This window comes from Dipodomys merriami, unplaced genomic scaffold (assembly GCF_024711535.1).
Source record: "Dipodomys merriami isolate MVZ:Mamm:240054 unplaced genomic scaffold, mDipMer1.0.p SCAF_323, whole genome shotgun sequence".
Taxonomy (NCBI): Eukaryota; Metazoa; Chordata; class Mammalia; order Rodentia; family Heteromyidae; genus Dipodomys; species Dipodomys merriami.
In genome coordinates, this window is record NW_027204749.1 from 1188836 (window position 1) to 1207507 (window position 18672).

The 18672-nt window shown below is 38.9% G+C and overlaps 1 protein-coding gene across 1 annotated transcript in view; it reads right to left on the minus strand.

Annotated features, from left to right (window-relative positions):
• LOC138841626 (zinc finger protein 182-like) overlaps positions 1-18672 on the minus strand; it is a 75016-nt gene that overhangs the window by 36242 nt on the left and 20102 nt on the right. Inside the window, 1 exon segment of the mRNA XM_070042402.1 lies at positions 783-925. Coding sequence (XP_069898503.1) covers positions 783-925 — 143 coding nt within the window.

Here is an 18672-nt window from a genome sequence, read left to right on the forward strand (position 1 = left end):
TGCTGCACTTTTACAATACAATAAAATGAAAATGAAAAGAAGAGCACCCAGCCCAGTCTTGATATAGTCAGAGAAATAGCTATTTACCATAGAACCAAATAAACATAGTAAGAATGAGAAGGCACAGGCCATAGAAAGGTGGGTAACATAGCAGGAATTGCCAAAACTTTTCACTCCTGTCAATACTCAAGGACTTAACTCCCAATTAAATGAAAAAGATTGATAAGTTGAATCAAGAAACAAGATCCATCTATCTGTCTTCAAGAGGCACACCTTGCCCACAGAAATAAGTATCCTGAATATGAATGGGTAGAATAAATTCAATCAAGGAAATACTCCCAAGCAGGCCAGAATAGCAATACTAATATCAGATAGAATATATTTCAAATTATAATTAGTAAGAAGACTAAGAAGGCCATGACATACCAATAAATGGACCTTTCCTATGAGAGGATATAATAATCCTAAATAGCTATACCCCAAATGAATACCCCCTTCATCAAACAGATACTACTTAACCCGTAATATGCACAGATCCAAACACATTGATTTTTGGCGGCTTTAACAGACCAAAGTCACCTACAGATAGATCATCTGTGGTTTCCAGATCATCTTTCCAACAGTGATATACATTATATTCTAGATTGTATAACCATTTACAATAATATGCTCAAGGTTGGGAAGACAGTCTTCTGGAATGCTACATCTAAATAACATAAATATTCATATATTTACGAAAAACAAAGCACATGACCTTACAAGTTAATGTGACTTTTGCTCACCCAAGGACACAATGTTACAGTAGATCTCCAGCATTACATCTCTATACAGGGTCCTCTGAGCAACGTCCAGGTACTGCCACTCCTCCCAGCTGAAGTCCACAGCCACATCATCAAATGACACTAGCTTCTGTAAGGACACATTTCTGTCAAGTAATTAGCCCTGAGTCATGAGAACACGAAGGCTGGAATTTCATTCGTCTACAGGTATGCATTTTATATTATATAAAAATGTTTGGAGCTTGAAGTGTTATCTATACAGTGGGAGAAAGAATGATCAAAGTAGAAATGTTTGCCACTGTATTAACTTGGTAATTAAAATACAAGGTTTCCTGCTGGGAAGGTGGCTCAGTATTAGAGTGCTTGCCTAGCATGTATGAGACTCTGGGTTTGATTCCTCAGCACCACATAAGCAGAAAAAGCCAGAAGTGGCTCTGTGGCTTAAGTGGTAGCGTGCTAGTCTTGAGCTGAAGAGCTCAGGGACAGCACCCATGCCCAGAGTTCAAACCCCACAGACAACAAAAATAAAAAAAAATAGTTTCCCAAAGGAGGAGGCTGCAATGCTTGGTAAGAAATGTATGCATTATCCTGCCCATGTAATTGTAGCCCCTCTGTACAGTATGTTCTAAAATAAAATAAAATCATATTAGAAAAAATAAAAAAATAAAAAAATAAAAAAATAAAAAAAAATAGTTTCCCTAATACATCACCACACATTTCTAAGGAGATAATAATCTGGCATGCCCACATTAAGTCTAGGTAGTAAAAGAGTATGTTTAGCTTACTTTGATAAAATTTCCTATGTATCAGGGTGACAATGAAGTAAACAGGAATCTTTTCTTGCATTTTCATATTCTGCCTCACTTAAAAAGTGCTCTCACATGGGCTGGGAAGGTGGCTCAGTGGTAGAGCGCTTGCCTTGCATGCTCGAGGCCCTGGGTTTGATTCCTCAGCACCACATAAGCAAAAAGAAAAAAAGCCGGATGTGGCGCTGTGGCTCAAGTGGTAGAGCGCTAGCCTTGAGCTGAAGAGCTGAGGGACAGCACCCAGGCCCAGAGTTCAGGCCCCATGACCGGACCAAAAAAAAAAAAAAAAAGTGCTCTCACATAAGCAAGCACAACACATTCAGGATATTATATCGAATATATACCATATTCATCAACCTATGAAAAGCAGTGTTCATGTGAATGTAAAAGAGAGTTAACAGTACTCAAGAAAGTAGCTAATGACTGATTTGGACATTTTAAGATTTGACTTAGCACATAAAAATATTTTTGTTAACTGTTTTTGTTATTAAAATTTTTTATAGTAGCATTGACTTTTATTTATTCATGTTAAGTCACCTGAAATGATATCTGCTGCATTTAATGCTCATTAATGTAAATGGCTGAACAAACCCACGGATGCCCAATATCTCATGGTTATAGTCAACACAGCCTCATTACGACTCCCACAACAGTACTTTATTTTGTAAACTGTAACCTACTATTACTTCCTTTTTCCCTCCCCCCCACCCCCCAGCTTCAAATGCACATGATAAAGAGGTTTAGTTAGGGAATGTACATGGAAAATAATAAAAACAGCTTTCCATTTACAAAATATACTCCCCATACTGATTAATTCAGGCAGCTAACTGGTTTATGAAACTTTATTGAAGAAAAATAAATCAATTACTAGCAGAGCTATCCATCACTTATCTAGTAACAACTTGCATCATTTATTCAGTGCTATATTAAGCAGTGTATTGGAAGACCGTTTAACTAATAGCTCCAAGCCTCCTAAGAATTTAAATGAAAATTACAAAATGTTTGACACCCTATTTTGAAATACAAAGGGTGTTTGACTTCTAATTTCCACTCTCTGGAGAAGAACAGCTCACATCTTTATTGACCTGTATAAAATACACCACATTTTCTGTTCTGCTGATACTATAAATTCAATATCAATTCTCCAGCCACATCAGTTAGGAGCATAAAGTACATGTAACCTCAAATCTCTAACAGTGGAAGGCTTCAACAAGAATGGATGCTGCTAGAATGTTGTTTCCTTTGATGTGACAACTGAGAATCCAGCTCCCGCCCCCTCAGGTGGCTTCTTCATCATGTTAGAGTAGTGAGGAATGGTTTTGTTTCATAATCAGGTTAATAGTGATTATAGGTTGGGTGGGGGTTGTGGGGCAGATGGGAAGGGATGGGAAGGGGAAACAAAGGAGGAGGCTACAGTATTTTCACAATAAAAAAAGAAAAGCACAAAAAAAAAGATAAAAAAAGAGTGAATATAGGAAGTAGTGCTGTAGCGCAAGTGGTAGAGCGCTAGCCTTAAGCTGGAGAGCTGAGGGACAGCGCTCAGGCCCAGAGTTCAAGCCCCATGACCGACCAAAAAAAAAAAAAAAAAAGTGAACATACTGGCTGTATAATACAAATGCTGAACTTTAAAAAAATTTTTGAGTCTTGGGCAACTGCTTTCTTGTAACTACAGTTTAAGTCTACTCAGATGAGAATCTAAATGAATGGAGGGAGGGAGCTAAGTGAAAAATAAAATTTAAAAGAAAAGATGACATCTAATAGGGGAGCAGCCAGATAAGAAATCAAAAAAGGAACAGTAGTTTCAAGTTCATTCCAGCTATAATGCAGGTTATTCTGACTTTTAGGTATCATCACATGACATACTTTTAATTCTATTTCCAAGATACTCTGTTGTATTTGTCTCTGTCTGTTTTATTGTCCATGCAATCTCTAGGATCAGATCACATAGCAGTAAATAAATGGATAAACAAACTTTAGAAATAGTTAAAGCAGGAGACCACTGTGACCTTAGAATATCAAGACAAATACTGTCAATATTGTTAATATTTGGATGCTAAATTCTTGTTGTAAACGCAACCTCAGGTGGTTTGTTGGGTAGTCTGTAGGAAAATGAATTGTTAAAAAAATACACCTCCATGATATGGGCTGTCATTACATAACAGAATATAAGAGAACATTATTCCTTATTAATCCATTTCAACACCATACTCTGTGCTTTTCTCCTGGCTCCTCACTATCGAAGGATCTGTCCCAAACTCTTGATTATCCAGGTGGCTGGGGAAAGACTATCTTCATCTTACACTGGCTTTCCCAGACACAGGCACAGAGGGGCCAGGGGCTCATGGAGCAGTGGCCGCAGCCTCCTCCCCATGCAGCAACTGATGCTTCCCCAGTCTGAAGAAATTCTAATGATTGAAATGTGGTCATAGATACCCTGATACTTCCTTCCTCTGTAAGACGTGCTACATGAACTTTTGTGAACACTGCATACCTCCTACAATAAGAAATTTAGGTGGCAGAGGAATAAAATGTTCCTTGACTACAATTGCATTTTATCAATCTTTTATTGAAGGATGGAGGCAAAGGGCAAAAGGCTTATGGAACATTAAAAAATGACAAAAAAAAATTGTGAAATATGACCACAGCACAACAGAGAATAAAAAGGATAAAAAGTGATGCTACCTAAAACCTACAGAAGGAAATTTTAAAAGTTGGAATGAAATATAGTACTATTTTGTTTTGCAGAGGCTAAAAGGAAAGTCTTTTGATTCCCATTTTGAACCCCATTACAAAGGAAGAATGGCCAACGATCATCCTATCAATCCAGCCATGCGTGACAATACTAGTGGTGAATGCTGACTAGCACACAAAAAAGGAAATATATGTGTCAAGTGTTGAAAGAAAATAATCTTCAATAGATAATCCATTGGGTAGCGGAACTCTTCAGAAAATGTAGATTGGAGATATTTAAATGGAAAGATAATTCATTAATAACACATCTGCATTTTAAGACTGTTACAAAAAATTATCCTGCTTCAAAAGAATAAGATGCCAACATGCATGTACACATAGGACAAGGTCATTAAAAGGAAATCTGTAGAACATATGTTAGATTTTAGGTAATCTTTCTGAAACAATTCATGGAAGAAAAACTAATTTATTAAGATTCAATACACAAATGCACAAGTGTATTATACACAAAGTATTTGCACTAGGCATATGTATCAATTAATACTTTACTTGCTTGATAAATATGAAGGCCTGAGACCAACGAATTAATTCTACCAAAAGAAAATAAAAAGGCAATAAATTTAGGGCTGGGAACATGGCTTATAAAGAGTGCTTGCTTAGCATGCATGAAGTAATGGTTTTGATTCCTCAGTACCACATGAACAAAAAAAGCTGAATGTGGTGCTGTGGCTCAAGCAGTGAGTGCTAGACTTCAGGGAAAGAAGCTTAGAGAGAATGAATGCCTGAGATCAAGGAACTGTGCAAAAAAGGCCACAGAATTGTAATTTTTTAATCTTCCATTACTATTGGAAAAGTAATACTCCTCTAATTTATAAACATCAGGACAAAACATCAGCAGGAACATACATATCACTGGCATTATTTCAAACTAAATGCTGTTTATAAAGTACTGCAGTGTTAATTTTACGAAGACTAAAACAATGAGAGTAATTCTCAAGACAAACTTCCTAGGAAAAAATGAGATATAAAGCTAGGTTATAAACACATTACAGTTAAGTAATATATTTCTAAAAATCTATGAGTGAAATAAACACAGGGAAATTAGCATGGATATGGGAGAAATGTACATTATCACTATGTTTTATAGGCTATGAAAAGCAGTCACTTTGTTACTTCGCCTTTGCACTAAAAACAAATGCTTTTAACTATGTATGATCTATTCACAGGTATATTTTCTGGAGGGTGGGGGAAAGTCAGAACTCCAGGGAAACAGGGAAAAAGTAGAGCAGTGGAATTCATTAGACACTAATAAAAATAAACTATACAACTCATGATTAGAGAAGGGAGGGAGGAATTGTGAGGGAGTAAGGCAAGGAAGACACTCTGTGAAAGAAAATATACTCATTACCTGACTCATGTAATTGTAATCTCTCTGTATCTCTATAACAATAAATTAAATTAATTATAAAACAATCCTTCCATGTAGTTGTGCTAGCCTAAACTGTTTGCTTAGTGAAGAAAATATACCAGTTAGAATAGTTACAACTATTAGAAATAAAATACAAGACTTAATTTGAAACGTGAAATATTGGAATTGAGGTTGAATATTAATTCTATATAAACCAGTAACAATAATCTTGTTTTAGTATCGAATTAACTGTTAGTATTAAATGTTCAGGTAAGAAAAAAGCAAATCAAAACAAGTGCTCTAGCTCAAGACTGTTATCAGACACTAGCTACTCAAGGAGGCTGAGGTCTGGAAGCCAGCATGGTAGACAACTCAAATTCATTTGAAATTTTGGAGTTGAGGTTGAATATTAATTCCACATAAGCCAATAACAGTATATGCTGGTAAGAAAAACAAAAACAAGTGTTTCAGGAACGAGAATGTATCCTACTTACTAAGGAGGTTGAGGTCTGGAAGCAGCCTTGGTGGACAACTCAAATTAAGTCGCTAAAAACAGATTGGAGGCATGGTTTAAATGAGTGTGTCAACAGCGATTGAGGAAGCTGACTGACTGAGTTCAAGATCTAGTACTAGCACAAGAAAGCATGGTTGGGGCTTTGACACTAATTGTGGCAACACAGTAAGTCCTCAGACATAAAGAGAAATGAAAATGAATGGGGTGGGGAGAGGAGAAAAAAGGGGCAGAGAAAAGAAGAGCTGACAAGACAGTAGTGGGAAAAAAGGGAAAAAGAAGGGAAGGGAAAGGAAAAGAAGAGAGGAAGGGAGGAAAGTTTCATGACATTAGACTTGCCAGTGACTCATTTGATAGGACACCAAAAGTGTTTAATACTAAACAAAATCAAATTTAGTGCATATAATTAAAACATTGTATATCAGAAAGCGTGATCAACAAGGAAGAGAAAGCATGGTATTAGTTTTTCTCTAAATAGATTACTAACCACAGTGAATTAAAAACATAAAAAAATGGGGCTGGGAAGGTGGCTCAGTGGTAGAGTGCTTGCCTTGCATGCCTGAGGCCCTGGGTTTGATTCCTGAGCACCATATAAGCAGAAAAGGCCGGAGGTGGTGCTGTGGCTCAAGTACTAGCCTTGAGCTGAAGAGCTGAGGGACAGCAGTCAGGCCCAGAGTTCACATAAAACAAAATCCTATAATTAACCACACCCACCCCCTTCCCTCCTCCCCCCCACAGAAAATCTAATTTAAAAATGGAAAAAACTGAAGAGACTTTTCTAAAAAGTATACAGGTAGCTCATTAAATATAAAAAAGTTCAATGTCAATAGTTATTAGAAAAATTCAAATCAAAATGAAATATCTACTTCTTCATACACACTTTTAAACAAAAACAAATATGTTTCCAAAGTCTAACAACTGTTGGGAAAGATATGAAAATAAAGTGAATTTTGATGCATTTCTGGCAGGAATGTAAAATAATCAACGATGGTATGGAGACTTCTAAAAGAACTAAATATAGAATTACATAGGAATAATAGGTTCCGGGAAGATGGCGGAGGAGAAGCTGGAATCTGAACAAGCTCTCGCATAGAAAGTAGTATTAGAGTTCCAGTGAACAGTCCCAAGCCAGAGAATCACACCAAATGTGCCATCACAGGACAGAGAGTTAGACAAGAGAGGGGAAGCCAAGGAAACGCATCAGCTGCCGCTCCGGCGGCGGGGCCGCGGCGGCGACCACTGCCGCGGAGTCATACCTGAGACACAGAGAGTCGAGGACGAAGGAGCCAGACGCAGCGGACGAGCGGATTCTACTTAACACCAACAAGAACTGACAAGGAGTGAACATCTTCATCCTGCTGTTTGCAGACCAGAGACGACCCAGGATCCAAGACTCGGCGTGAGTACAAGCCCGACATCCTCACTCCTCAGGGAGCAGAGGAGGGAAGGCCACCCCTTCCCCCCCCCCCAGCACCGGTGATCTCCATCTTGGATACCGACAAAGCTCGGAGGAGCTGCTAGCTCCAGCTCAGGCCTTGGAATAAAATGAGTCATTTAGCAGGTCACAAGAACTTAACGGCAAAGTGACCTGCCAGACTCAGCTCCATCCAGGGAAAAGTCACCCAGCTCAGGCGCCAGCCATCGGAGTGCCTTGCCTCACTGGGTAACCAGAGCCAGAGGCTGCCCCTCCCTCTAGCAGCCACCACAATCAATTGAAAAACAGAAACCCTGAGAATGGCTCCAGGCTGGGCGCTGTGAGCTTTATCACAAAATAGCCCCAGGGAAAAGCTACTGTTTGTTGAAAGGCCTCAACTCTACCCAGAACCTAGCCTCATCACCACATCCCCCTCTTTTGTGACTCTCAAAGCAGACCACCCTCCCAGAAAACTAACCTGGGAGGGGGATCTCAAAATCTTGGGTAAAGCAGAGCATTTTTCTGCCTCTTCCAACCAACCGACTTAAGAAACCAATCAAGCCACAGGACCTCAAGCTGACCAGAGACTCCAACAAGAGACTGGTTGCAGACAAAAGGGAGATACAGGATTCTTCCCACTCCTCCCCCCCCCCCAAAAAAAAATCAAAAGACTTTTTTTTTCTTTTTTTTTTCTTCTTCTTCTTTTCTTTTTTTTTTGCTTGTTTTTTGTTACCATATATTTTTTTTTTCCCTTCTAAAACTTTTATTAATCTTTAATTTTTGCCTCTTCTGAAAAAATGATTGTTTTCCAGTAACTTTTTTTTTTCTCATCTTATAATTTTTATTTTAGGAATACGTGAATGAGAGTTTTCCTTTCTTTTCTTGTCTTCTTTCTCTTTTTCTTTCTTTCTTAATTATCTTTTTGTTTTTTATCTAGCTCTACTGAAGTTCTGATCTTTTCTTCTCCCTTTCCCATCCTTAAAGCTTTTCACATCTCCTCTATGTCCCTCCCCTTCTCTGAACATATTCACATTCCTCTCTAAATAGACGGTCTTTTAACCTCTATAATAACATTAATTTTTACGTTTCTATTCTTTTTCTGGTCTCTCTTTATTCCCCTTTCCGTCTCTTCTTTTTCTCTCTCTCTCTACTTGCATCCTACCCAACCCATTTCCTGCACTGTGATTAGGACATAGTTAACTCTCCCTGGGCCTCCCCACACCAATCTATTCCTATTTTTTACCCACATCTCTCCCTAATCCTAATAATTTCTGGTTTTCCAAATTCTTTTCTGCGGTTTGAAGTACTTTAACATATAGTTGTTTGATGTTGAATAGATGTATCTGTTGAACTAGATTGTATCTGTAGACTATTGACTGTACAAATGCAAACTTTGGTTGATGGTTGCCTTAAGATAGTGTTCTAGCACAAAACTGGTGCAATCTTTATCTCAAATGGGCCGAGTAAGCCGGAAAAACACAAGAAAAAATGGCAAATTCGGGTATCTCAATTCCCAACCTTGATAATCAGGGATTAGAACAGATAAAGAATAATCCAGAGGAGAGTTCCCAAATAGCTCTACAAACACTAATAGCAAACATGATAAATGAGAAGTTTGACAATGTACAAAGGACTCTGTATGAGCGTGATAGGGAGAGAGAGGAGGCATCCCAGAAGTTTATACAGGAATATCATAAGCATGAGGAAGCTTCTCAAAAACTGATACAGGATTTGCGTGAACAACTTGAGAATACTCAAAGAGAAAGGGAGGAATGGCGTGAGCAGGCAGAGAACACTCAAAGAGAACTGCAGGAATCCCACAGAAGAGAGGAAACTAATCAAAGAGTAATTCATGAATTAAGAGACCAGGTAGAGAATACACAAAGATCACTAAAGGCATTCATGGAATCCATTAACAAAGAGCTGAAGGAAGTCAGGGAGACCACAAAGGGAATGCTGAATGGAACCCAACAGAAGGAATGGGAGTCCAAAGAAACCATAACCAATCAACTAAGTGATTTGAGAACAAACACTGAACACCAAATTAAGGAAGTAAAGAAATTCATACAAGACCTAAAACAGAGCTTCAACAAAGAACTTGAAGCCATCAAAGCTGACCAATTAGAAGGAAAAGAGATAAAAAACAAAGTAGAGAGTCTTGACAGCAGGTTAGATCATGCAGAAGATCGAATCTCAGGGATTGAAGACAGCCTAGATATTATAGAGAAAGAACATACAACCATCCAAGACAAGTCCAAGAAATATGATAGGTCTATCCAACACCTGGAAGACACCATCAGAAGGCCCAATCTAAGGATAATGGGTGTAGAGGAGCACCTAGAAACAGAAGTTAATGGTCTAGGAAATTTGTTTAACAGGATCCTAGCAGAGAACTTCCCAAACATACAAAAAGATAGGCCTATTTAGATACAAGAAGCTTTTAGAACCCCAAATAGACCAGACCAGAATAGGACATCCCACCTTCACATTATAATCCACACAGGATCAACCCAGACCAAGGAAAAGATCCTTAAAGCTGTCAAGGAGAAAAGGTTAATCACCTATAAAGGGAAACCAATTAGAATTACCTCAGATTTCTCAGCAGAGACAATCAAAGTAAGAAGAGCCTGGAATGACGTATGCCATGCCCTAAAAACAAACAACTATCAAACAAGAATACTGTACCCAGCTAAACTCTCCTTCATAACTGAAGGCCAAATAAAAACCTTCCATAGCAAAGAAAAATTGAAACAATACATCTCCACCAAACCAGCCCTGCAAAAGATTCTTAAAGATGTCCTACACATAGAAAACCAACAAGAACGCAACAAAGGCCAAGAAACTGCACCCAAACTGAGAATCCAAGAACCTTAGGAAGAACCCAGTTTTCACAGCCCCCAAGAAGGTGGATAACATGGCAGGAACTCCCAAATACCTCTCAGTCCTATCTCTTAACGTTAACGGACTGAACTCTCCAATTAAGCGACATAGACTGTCTAGTTGGATTAAAAAACAAGACCCTTCTATCTGCTGCCTGCAGGAGTCACATCTTGCCCGTAAAAACAAACATATTTTCAAGGTTAAAGGCTGGAACAAAATCTACCAAGCAAACGGCCCTCATAAACAGGCGGGAGTTGCAATCCTAATATCAGATAAAATAGACTTCAAATTAAAATTCGTGAGAAGAGATAAAGAAGGTCGCTACATACTAATTAAAGGATCTCTCCTTCAGGAGGATATTACAATTCTAAATATCTATTCGCCAAACAATGGAGCACCCAAATTTATCAAAGAAACACTACTTTCCCTCAAATCCCAGATAGATCCAAAGACATTAATTGTTGGGGATTTTAACACACCACTCTCCCCACTAGATAGATCAACTCGGCAAAAACTCAACAGAGAAACCGCAGATCTAAACAGCTGCATAGATCAACTAGACTTAACAGACATTTACCGAACATTTCACCCAGCAGCATCAGAATACACGTTCTTCTCAGCAGCACATGGAACGTTTTCTAAAATAGACCACATTTTAGGCCACAAAGCAAACTTGTCTAAATTCAGAAACATTGAAGTTATACCTTGCATTCTCTCTGACCACAAGGGAATAAAATTAGAACTCAACACCAAAAGCCACCAAAGAAAGTCCGGTATCACATGGAGGCTGAACAACACACTGCTGAATCATGAGTGGGTCATGGAAGAGATTAGAAAGGTAATTCAAATGTTCATGCTATTCAACAAAAATGAACACACAAATTACCAGCTCCTCTGGGACACAGCAAAGGCAGTACTCAGAGGCAAGTTTATAGCTCTGAGCTCCTACATCAACAAATTGGAGAGATCGGAAACTAACAATTTATTGACACATCTAAACCTCCTTGAAAAAGAGCAGCAAGATAAACCCCAATCCAGTAGACGGAAAGAAATAATCAAAATTAAATCAGAATTAAATGAATTAGAATCCAAAAAAACTATAGAAAGAATCAACAAAACAAAGAGTTGGTTCTTCGAAAAACTTAACAAAATTGACAGACCCTTAGCAAACCTTATCAGAAAAAGGAGAGAACACACCCAAATTAATAAACTCAGAGATGAGAATGGAAACATCACCACGGAAACAACCAAGATTCAGAACATTATAAGGGAATACTTCTCAAAACTTTATGCTAATAAGTTTGAGAACTTGACAGAAATGGACCTTTTCCTAGCAAATATTGACATGCCAAAACTAAACCAAGATGAGTTAAACCAGCTTAACAGGCCCATATCAAGCATTGAAATAGAAACAGCAATAAGAGACCTCCCAGCTAAGAAAAGTCCAGGACCAGATGGTTTTACAGCGGAATTTTACAAGGCCTTCAAAGCAGAGCTCACACCAATACTCCTCCAACTCTTCAATGAAATTGAAAGAGAAAGCTCACTACCGAACACATTCTATGAAGTCATCATAACCCTCATCCCAAAACCAGGCAGGGACTCATCAAAGAAAGAGAACTATAGACCCATTTCTTTGATGAACATTGATGCAAAACTTCTCAACAAAATTTTGGCCAATCGACTTCAACAATTCATCCAAAAAATCATACACCATGATCAAACAGGATTCATTTCAGGGATGCAAAGCTGGTTCAATATACGCAAATCCATTAATATTATTCATCACATCAACAGGAGCAAGAATAACAACCACATGGTTATCTCAATAGATGCAGAAAAAGCATTTGACAAGATCCAACACCCCTTTATGATGAAGGTTCTGGAAAAATTAGGAATCCATGGAACATTCCTCAATACAATAAAGGCTGTATATGACAAACCTACAGCCAGCATTATTCTCAATGGTGAAAAACTAAAGCCATTTCCTCTTAACTCAGGAACAAGACAAGGATGCCCACTCTCTCCACTTCTCTTCAATCTAGTATTAGAATGCCTAGCTACAGCAATAAGACAAGATGCAGACATAAAGGGGATCCAAATAGGGAAAGAAGAAATAAAACTCTCCCTCTTTGCAGATGACATGATCTTGTATTTAAAGAATCCCATAGACTCCACTCCCAAATTACTCAAGCTGATTCAAAACTTTGGCAAAGTAGCAGGTTATAAAATTAACCCCCCAAAATCAATGGCTTTTCTATATGCCAACAATGAGAAAAGTGTGGCTGAAATTAGGAAAGCAACTCCATTTGTAATAGCCCCACAAAAAATAAAATACCTAGGAATTAACTTAACCAAAGAAGTGAAGGACCTCTATGATGAAAACTTTAAAATCTTGAAAAAGGAAATCAACACAGAACTTAAAAAATGGCAAAACCTCCCATGCTCCTGGATTGGCAAGATTAACATCGTGAAAATGGCAATACTTCCCAAGGCTATCTACAAATTCAACGCGATACCTATCAAAATTCCACCCTCATTCTTCAAGGAAATAGAGGAGGAAATCCAAAAATTCATATGGAACAATAAAAGACCCCGAATAGCAAAAACGCTCCTCAACAGAAAGAACACTGCTGGAGGAATATCAATACCAAATTTCAAACTCTACTATAAAGCCATAGTAATCAAAACAGCTTGGTATTGGCATAAGAACAGACCTCAGGACCAATGGAATAGAATTGAAAACCCAGAAATGAACCTACAGACCTATAGCCATCTAATCTTCGATAAGGAAGCTAAAACAATAGAATGGAAGAAAGACAGCCTCTTCAGTAAATGGTGCTGGCAAAATTGGTTAACTACATGTAGAAAACTAAAGCTAGATCCTTATATATCACCCTGCACCAGAATCAACTCCAAATGGATCAAAGACCTTGAACTCAAAGTAGACACTCTGAAAACATTACAGGATGGAATAGGAGAAACCCTAGGTCTCCTTGGCTCAGGTCGAAATTTTCTGAATAGAGACCCGGAAGCACAACAAATCAAAGAAAGGTTGGACAAATGGGATTGCATAAGATTGCAGAGCTTCTGCAGGGCAAATGACATAGCTGGCAAGATCAATAGAAAGCCCACCGATTGGGAGAAGATCTTTACTAGCCATACAACGGACAAGGGTCTCATATCTAAAATATACTTAGAACTCAAAAAATTAAACCACCCAACAACAAATCCTCAAAGAAACAACTGCCCAATAAATAAGTGGGCGAAAGACTTAAAGAGAAGCTTCTCTGAAGAAGAAAGAAGGATGGCCAATAGACACATGAAGAAATGTTCAACATCCCTAGCCATAAAAGAAATGCAAATCAAAACAACATTGAGATATCACCTCACTCCAGTTAGAACAGCAAAAATCAAGAACTCTAACAACAACAGATGCTGGAGGGGATGTGGACAGAAAGGAACCTTACTTCATTGTTGGTGGGAATGTAAACTTGTTCAACCACTTTGGAAAGCAGTATGGAGGTTCCTCAAAAGACTTCACATAGATCTCCCCTATGATCCAGCAATCGCACTTTTGGGCATTTACCCAAATGTTTACAAACAAGACCACACTAAAGCTACCAGCACAACTATGTTTATTCCAGCATTATTTACCATAGCTAAGATATGGAACCAACCCAGATGCCCCTCAGTAGATGAATGGATCAAGAAAATGTGGTATATATACACAATGGAATTCTATGCCTCCATCAGAAAGAATGACATTTCCCCATTTGTTAGGAAATGGAAAGGTTTGGAAAAAATTATATTAAGTGAAGTAAGCCAGGCCCAAAGAAGCATAGGTCCCATGGTTTCCCTTATTTGCAATATCTAGTATAGGTATGAGTCAAGCGGAAAAGGTCAGATAATGTGATGTTAGGAAAATGAACCCTTAAATATGTATTTTAATGTTTTCGTTTCTTTCATGCATGGGTTTCTAACGCATTTATAAGATTATTTCTTTGTTGCTTTGTATGTCCCTCCCCCACAGTGTAACCCCCGCTTTCAGTATATTTGATGTCAGTATAACATGTGGAGGAGATGGGGACAAACAAGTCGTTTAAGGATTCAGGTGGACCTGTTGCAACAATGAGAAGTAAAAAATGTCATGTCAAAACCAGCCTTACAATGTCGGTGTGGGGGGGGGGAGGGGGGTATAATAGGGTGAGGGGAGGGGGGTAAAATTGGGTGGGGGGAGGGGGGAGGCGGGGAAGGGAAGTGAAGGGTAAACAAAGGAGGAGGCTGCAATGCTTGGTAAGAAACGTATGCATTATCCTGCCCATGTAATTGTAGCCCCTCTGTACAGTATGTTCTCAAATAAAATAAAATACAATTAAAAAAAAAAAGAATTACATAGGAATATGGTCTAGCACTTCTATTTCTAGATTTATACCAATGGAAGTGAAAGCAGGGACTAGAACAAATATTTGGAGAATCACTACACAACAACTACTCACAATAACCAAAAGACAGAAGCCTGGAAAGAATAGATAAATGTGTTTAACACGAAGAAAACTTTAATACATTTTACAGCAGGGATAAATCTTGAATACAATAAGCTAAATAAAATACACCAGGCATCAAGTATCAGCCATGCTATGATTTCCCTTACTGCTCTTCCATGGATCAACAAACTCACAGACCCAGTAACTATAATGGTTCCAAAGACTGGTAGGAGCTGTGTATTTAATGATTTTTACAGCTTCATTTATGGAAGGTAAAAAATGCTGTAGATGGATGGAAGGCATAACCATAAAACAATGTGGCCATATGTAATGAATGGTTAATGTAGCCAAAAAGGATGGAATATACCTATACTCTCTGAATTTGGGATTACCAGCCAGCCTAGGCTACATAAAATTTCAAGAGCAAGCTAGACTGCATAGCAAGACCTGTCTTCAAAGGGAATACGGAAAAATCAAACCATAAGAAAAATGTCAATTCTAAGAGCCAATGCAGCAAAGGAAAATTTGTAAGAAAAACTAGTTCCCAGACACAGCATTCGAAGAAAAGTAAAAAGTGAGAGACAGATGGAGGAAAGACAGGCTGGGAGAAAAAAAATACAGAAAGAAAAATAGATACATAAAGAAAAATACAAATAAGCAAAGCTAGAGAGCAGAAAACAAAGATTGAAACAAAATAGTAGGGGGAGGGGGGAATCTTGTGAGGACACCTTAGAAAAAATAGAGGGATTTCTAGAAAAATCATAGACCGTATCATCGCCTATAGCCTAAGTTTCAAGTAAGAAAATGACCATGAAGCAGTCCAATAAGGTATGAAGAGTAATTTAAGTACATATTGCTTACTTACTCAGTCCTCTAAAACATTCAAAGGTGTGTGTGACCAAAGACTTCATTAAGATAGTTCAATGTTACTTATGAGGATGGGATCTCTGACAAGTTGCTAGGGAACCTTCATCTTCCATTAGATATCACCTCCTCTAGGTTACTGAATCACATAACAGTGTGAATACTTTTTCTTACATAAGAAAAACTAGAAACAAGGTGAAGCAAATCTGCACTTAACATAGACAGAATGTCAGATTTTATAATATGCTAAACCTAATAGCCATCTTTATGTGATTTATGAACATGTTCCTGAAGCTGGATCTGTTTTTCTGTTTTTAAATCTTGGACACTTTTAAGTTCATAAGATGGAATGTAATACAAAATGAGAAATAAAATGCAACTCACCAGAGAGTCTTTCATTCTTTCTTGCTGTTGACAATGAACAGAAGATGCAGGAAGCATGGCTGGGAGAGAAGGCAAATGAGGTAGTCAGGAAAGAACCTGTGTAATTTTACTGAAATTTTCCTGCTCGAAACATTATACATGGGAGGAAAGGCCTTCTTATGGGAGAAGAATCTTTTATGTCTCAAGTAAAGCATCAAACTCTCCACTAAAGACAAATCCACAGTCCTTAGTTGCTAGATACTGTTAGCCCAATAAGCTTCTTTCCCATAGCTAAGCATGCTCCTTCCCTTTTCCACAGCTTGGCATGCTCCCTTCCTGGTCAACACTAGGCAGTTAATAATCAGCCTCCCTCCAAGCCCCCTTTATCTTGAGATGGCACTCTTCTGGGGTAGCTACTACGATATAGGGCAGCAAGAACTCCCTAGAGTGACCTTAAGGTCTGGGCAGCTGCAGAGCCCCTTATCTACTATTTGGGTAAGCAGCCATAAATCCTAGTCCACCATGATGGATCCCTTGGTCCACATGTCCACACTGGGGTTTCCACCTCCTAGCCCCGAGTTTTATAGGTCACCGCAAACAATAGCCGGCACTTCTTCTCATTCTTCACTTGTGAGAAGGGGTCTTGCCAGTTCCACTGCTGTCAATAATACTTTCTTTGTTCTTTGTACCTGGATGTTTGCATGGTTCTCTTGCAAAGTCTAATATACCCTAACAGATAGTACAAAAGCAATTCATTTCTCCATTAATGTACATACAGAATTAATAAAAACTGATGTTCCTACAAAAATAATTGAATAATCAAAAAGTCACATCTTCACTAAAACTAGCCATTACTCAAATACACTTAGAGATGTATGATCTATTATTCTACTAATGCAAAGATATCCTAGGACTCCACTGAGCATTTGTATTCTAACATTCATTTACATATTTAAACACCATGGAGAACACGAATATTGTAACTCAGTATTTTTCACCTAAATTTATAGAGGGAAAATGTACACAACAATGATAATTGTCAAATGGCACATTTCCTTGTATCCAAATACTCAGAGCGCCCTCATGAGGGCAGAGAATCAAGGACAGTTCTGATTCCTGGAGAGTTGTCAGATTGTCTGAAGAACTCTTGGGCTTTCAGTGACCTTGAAGGTAAATTAAAAAGGCTTAGGGACAGGCACTGGTGGCTCATGCATGTAAACCTAGCTGAATCAGGAGGCTGAGATCTAAGGATCATGGTTCAAAGACAGCCTGGGAAGGAAAGCAAGTGGAATCTTATCTACAATCGACTACCCAAAACCTGGATATGGAGCTGTGGCTCAAGTGGTAGAGCACGAGTTTTTTTTTGTTTTTTATTTTGTTTTGTTTTGTTTTTTTTGTCGGTCGTGGGGCTTGAACTCTGGGCCTGGGCGCTGTCCTTCAGCTCGTCAGTTCAAGGCGAGCACTCTACCACTTGAGCTACAGCACCATTTCCGGTTTTCTGGTGGTTTATTGGAGATAGGAGTCTCACAATCTTTTCTGCCCGGGCTGGCTTTGAACAGTGATCCTCAGATCTCAGCCTCCTGAGTAGCTAGGATTACAGGCGTGAGCCACCAGCACCTGGTAGAGCACGAGTTTTGAGCCAAAAAACTCAGGGGCATCACCCAGATTTGAGTTCAAACCCTAGGAATCACACACACACACACACACACACACACACACACACACACACACACACACACACACACACACACACACACACACACACACACACACACACACACACACACGATAGATCTGTCAGACAGTGACTCTCATTTACATGCCTATGTCCCTTCAATGCACTTCCATGGAGACTGAAGGAATGCTGGGGAAGAGGGATATACTCAGTGAAGTCAGTATGTGGACAGAGAAGAACAGACAGCAATGAAGGAGTGATGCTTCCTCAAGGTTTCTAGGGAGTCCATGAAATGATTATATGTAAGGTGTATGATGTTCCAGGGGATCAGCAGCAGAAGTAAAGTATAACGGGGTGATATGGGGTTCTGTGCAAACCTGAACTTGGAGAGCCTTGAGTTGCAGTGAACAATCTCCTCCTGCTGCCCTAATCCATTTGGTCATCCCTCTATTTTGCTTTCTCCTCTAAAGAAAGCCACAGGTGTTGAGGGCTGAGGAGCAGAGCCATGGAAATGGTAAAAGGGTCAGAGGGCATTGCTCAATGGGCATCATTGGCACCCACCAAGGCAGCAGTGGTTCTGAATCTACACCAGCCATGCTTCATGGCCTGCATGCAGAGGCCAAGAGAACAGAGACCATAGGAAAAAATTGTGCATGTGTGCCAATTCTGGGGCTTGAAGTCAAGGTCTGGGCCCCCTCCTTGATCTTTTGTTTAAGTCTAGTGATCTACCACTTGAGTGACACCTCCATTTCTGGCTTTTCAAAAGGTGGTTAATTGGAGATAAGGGCCTCACA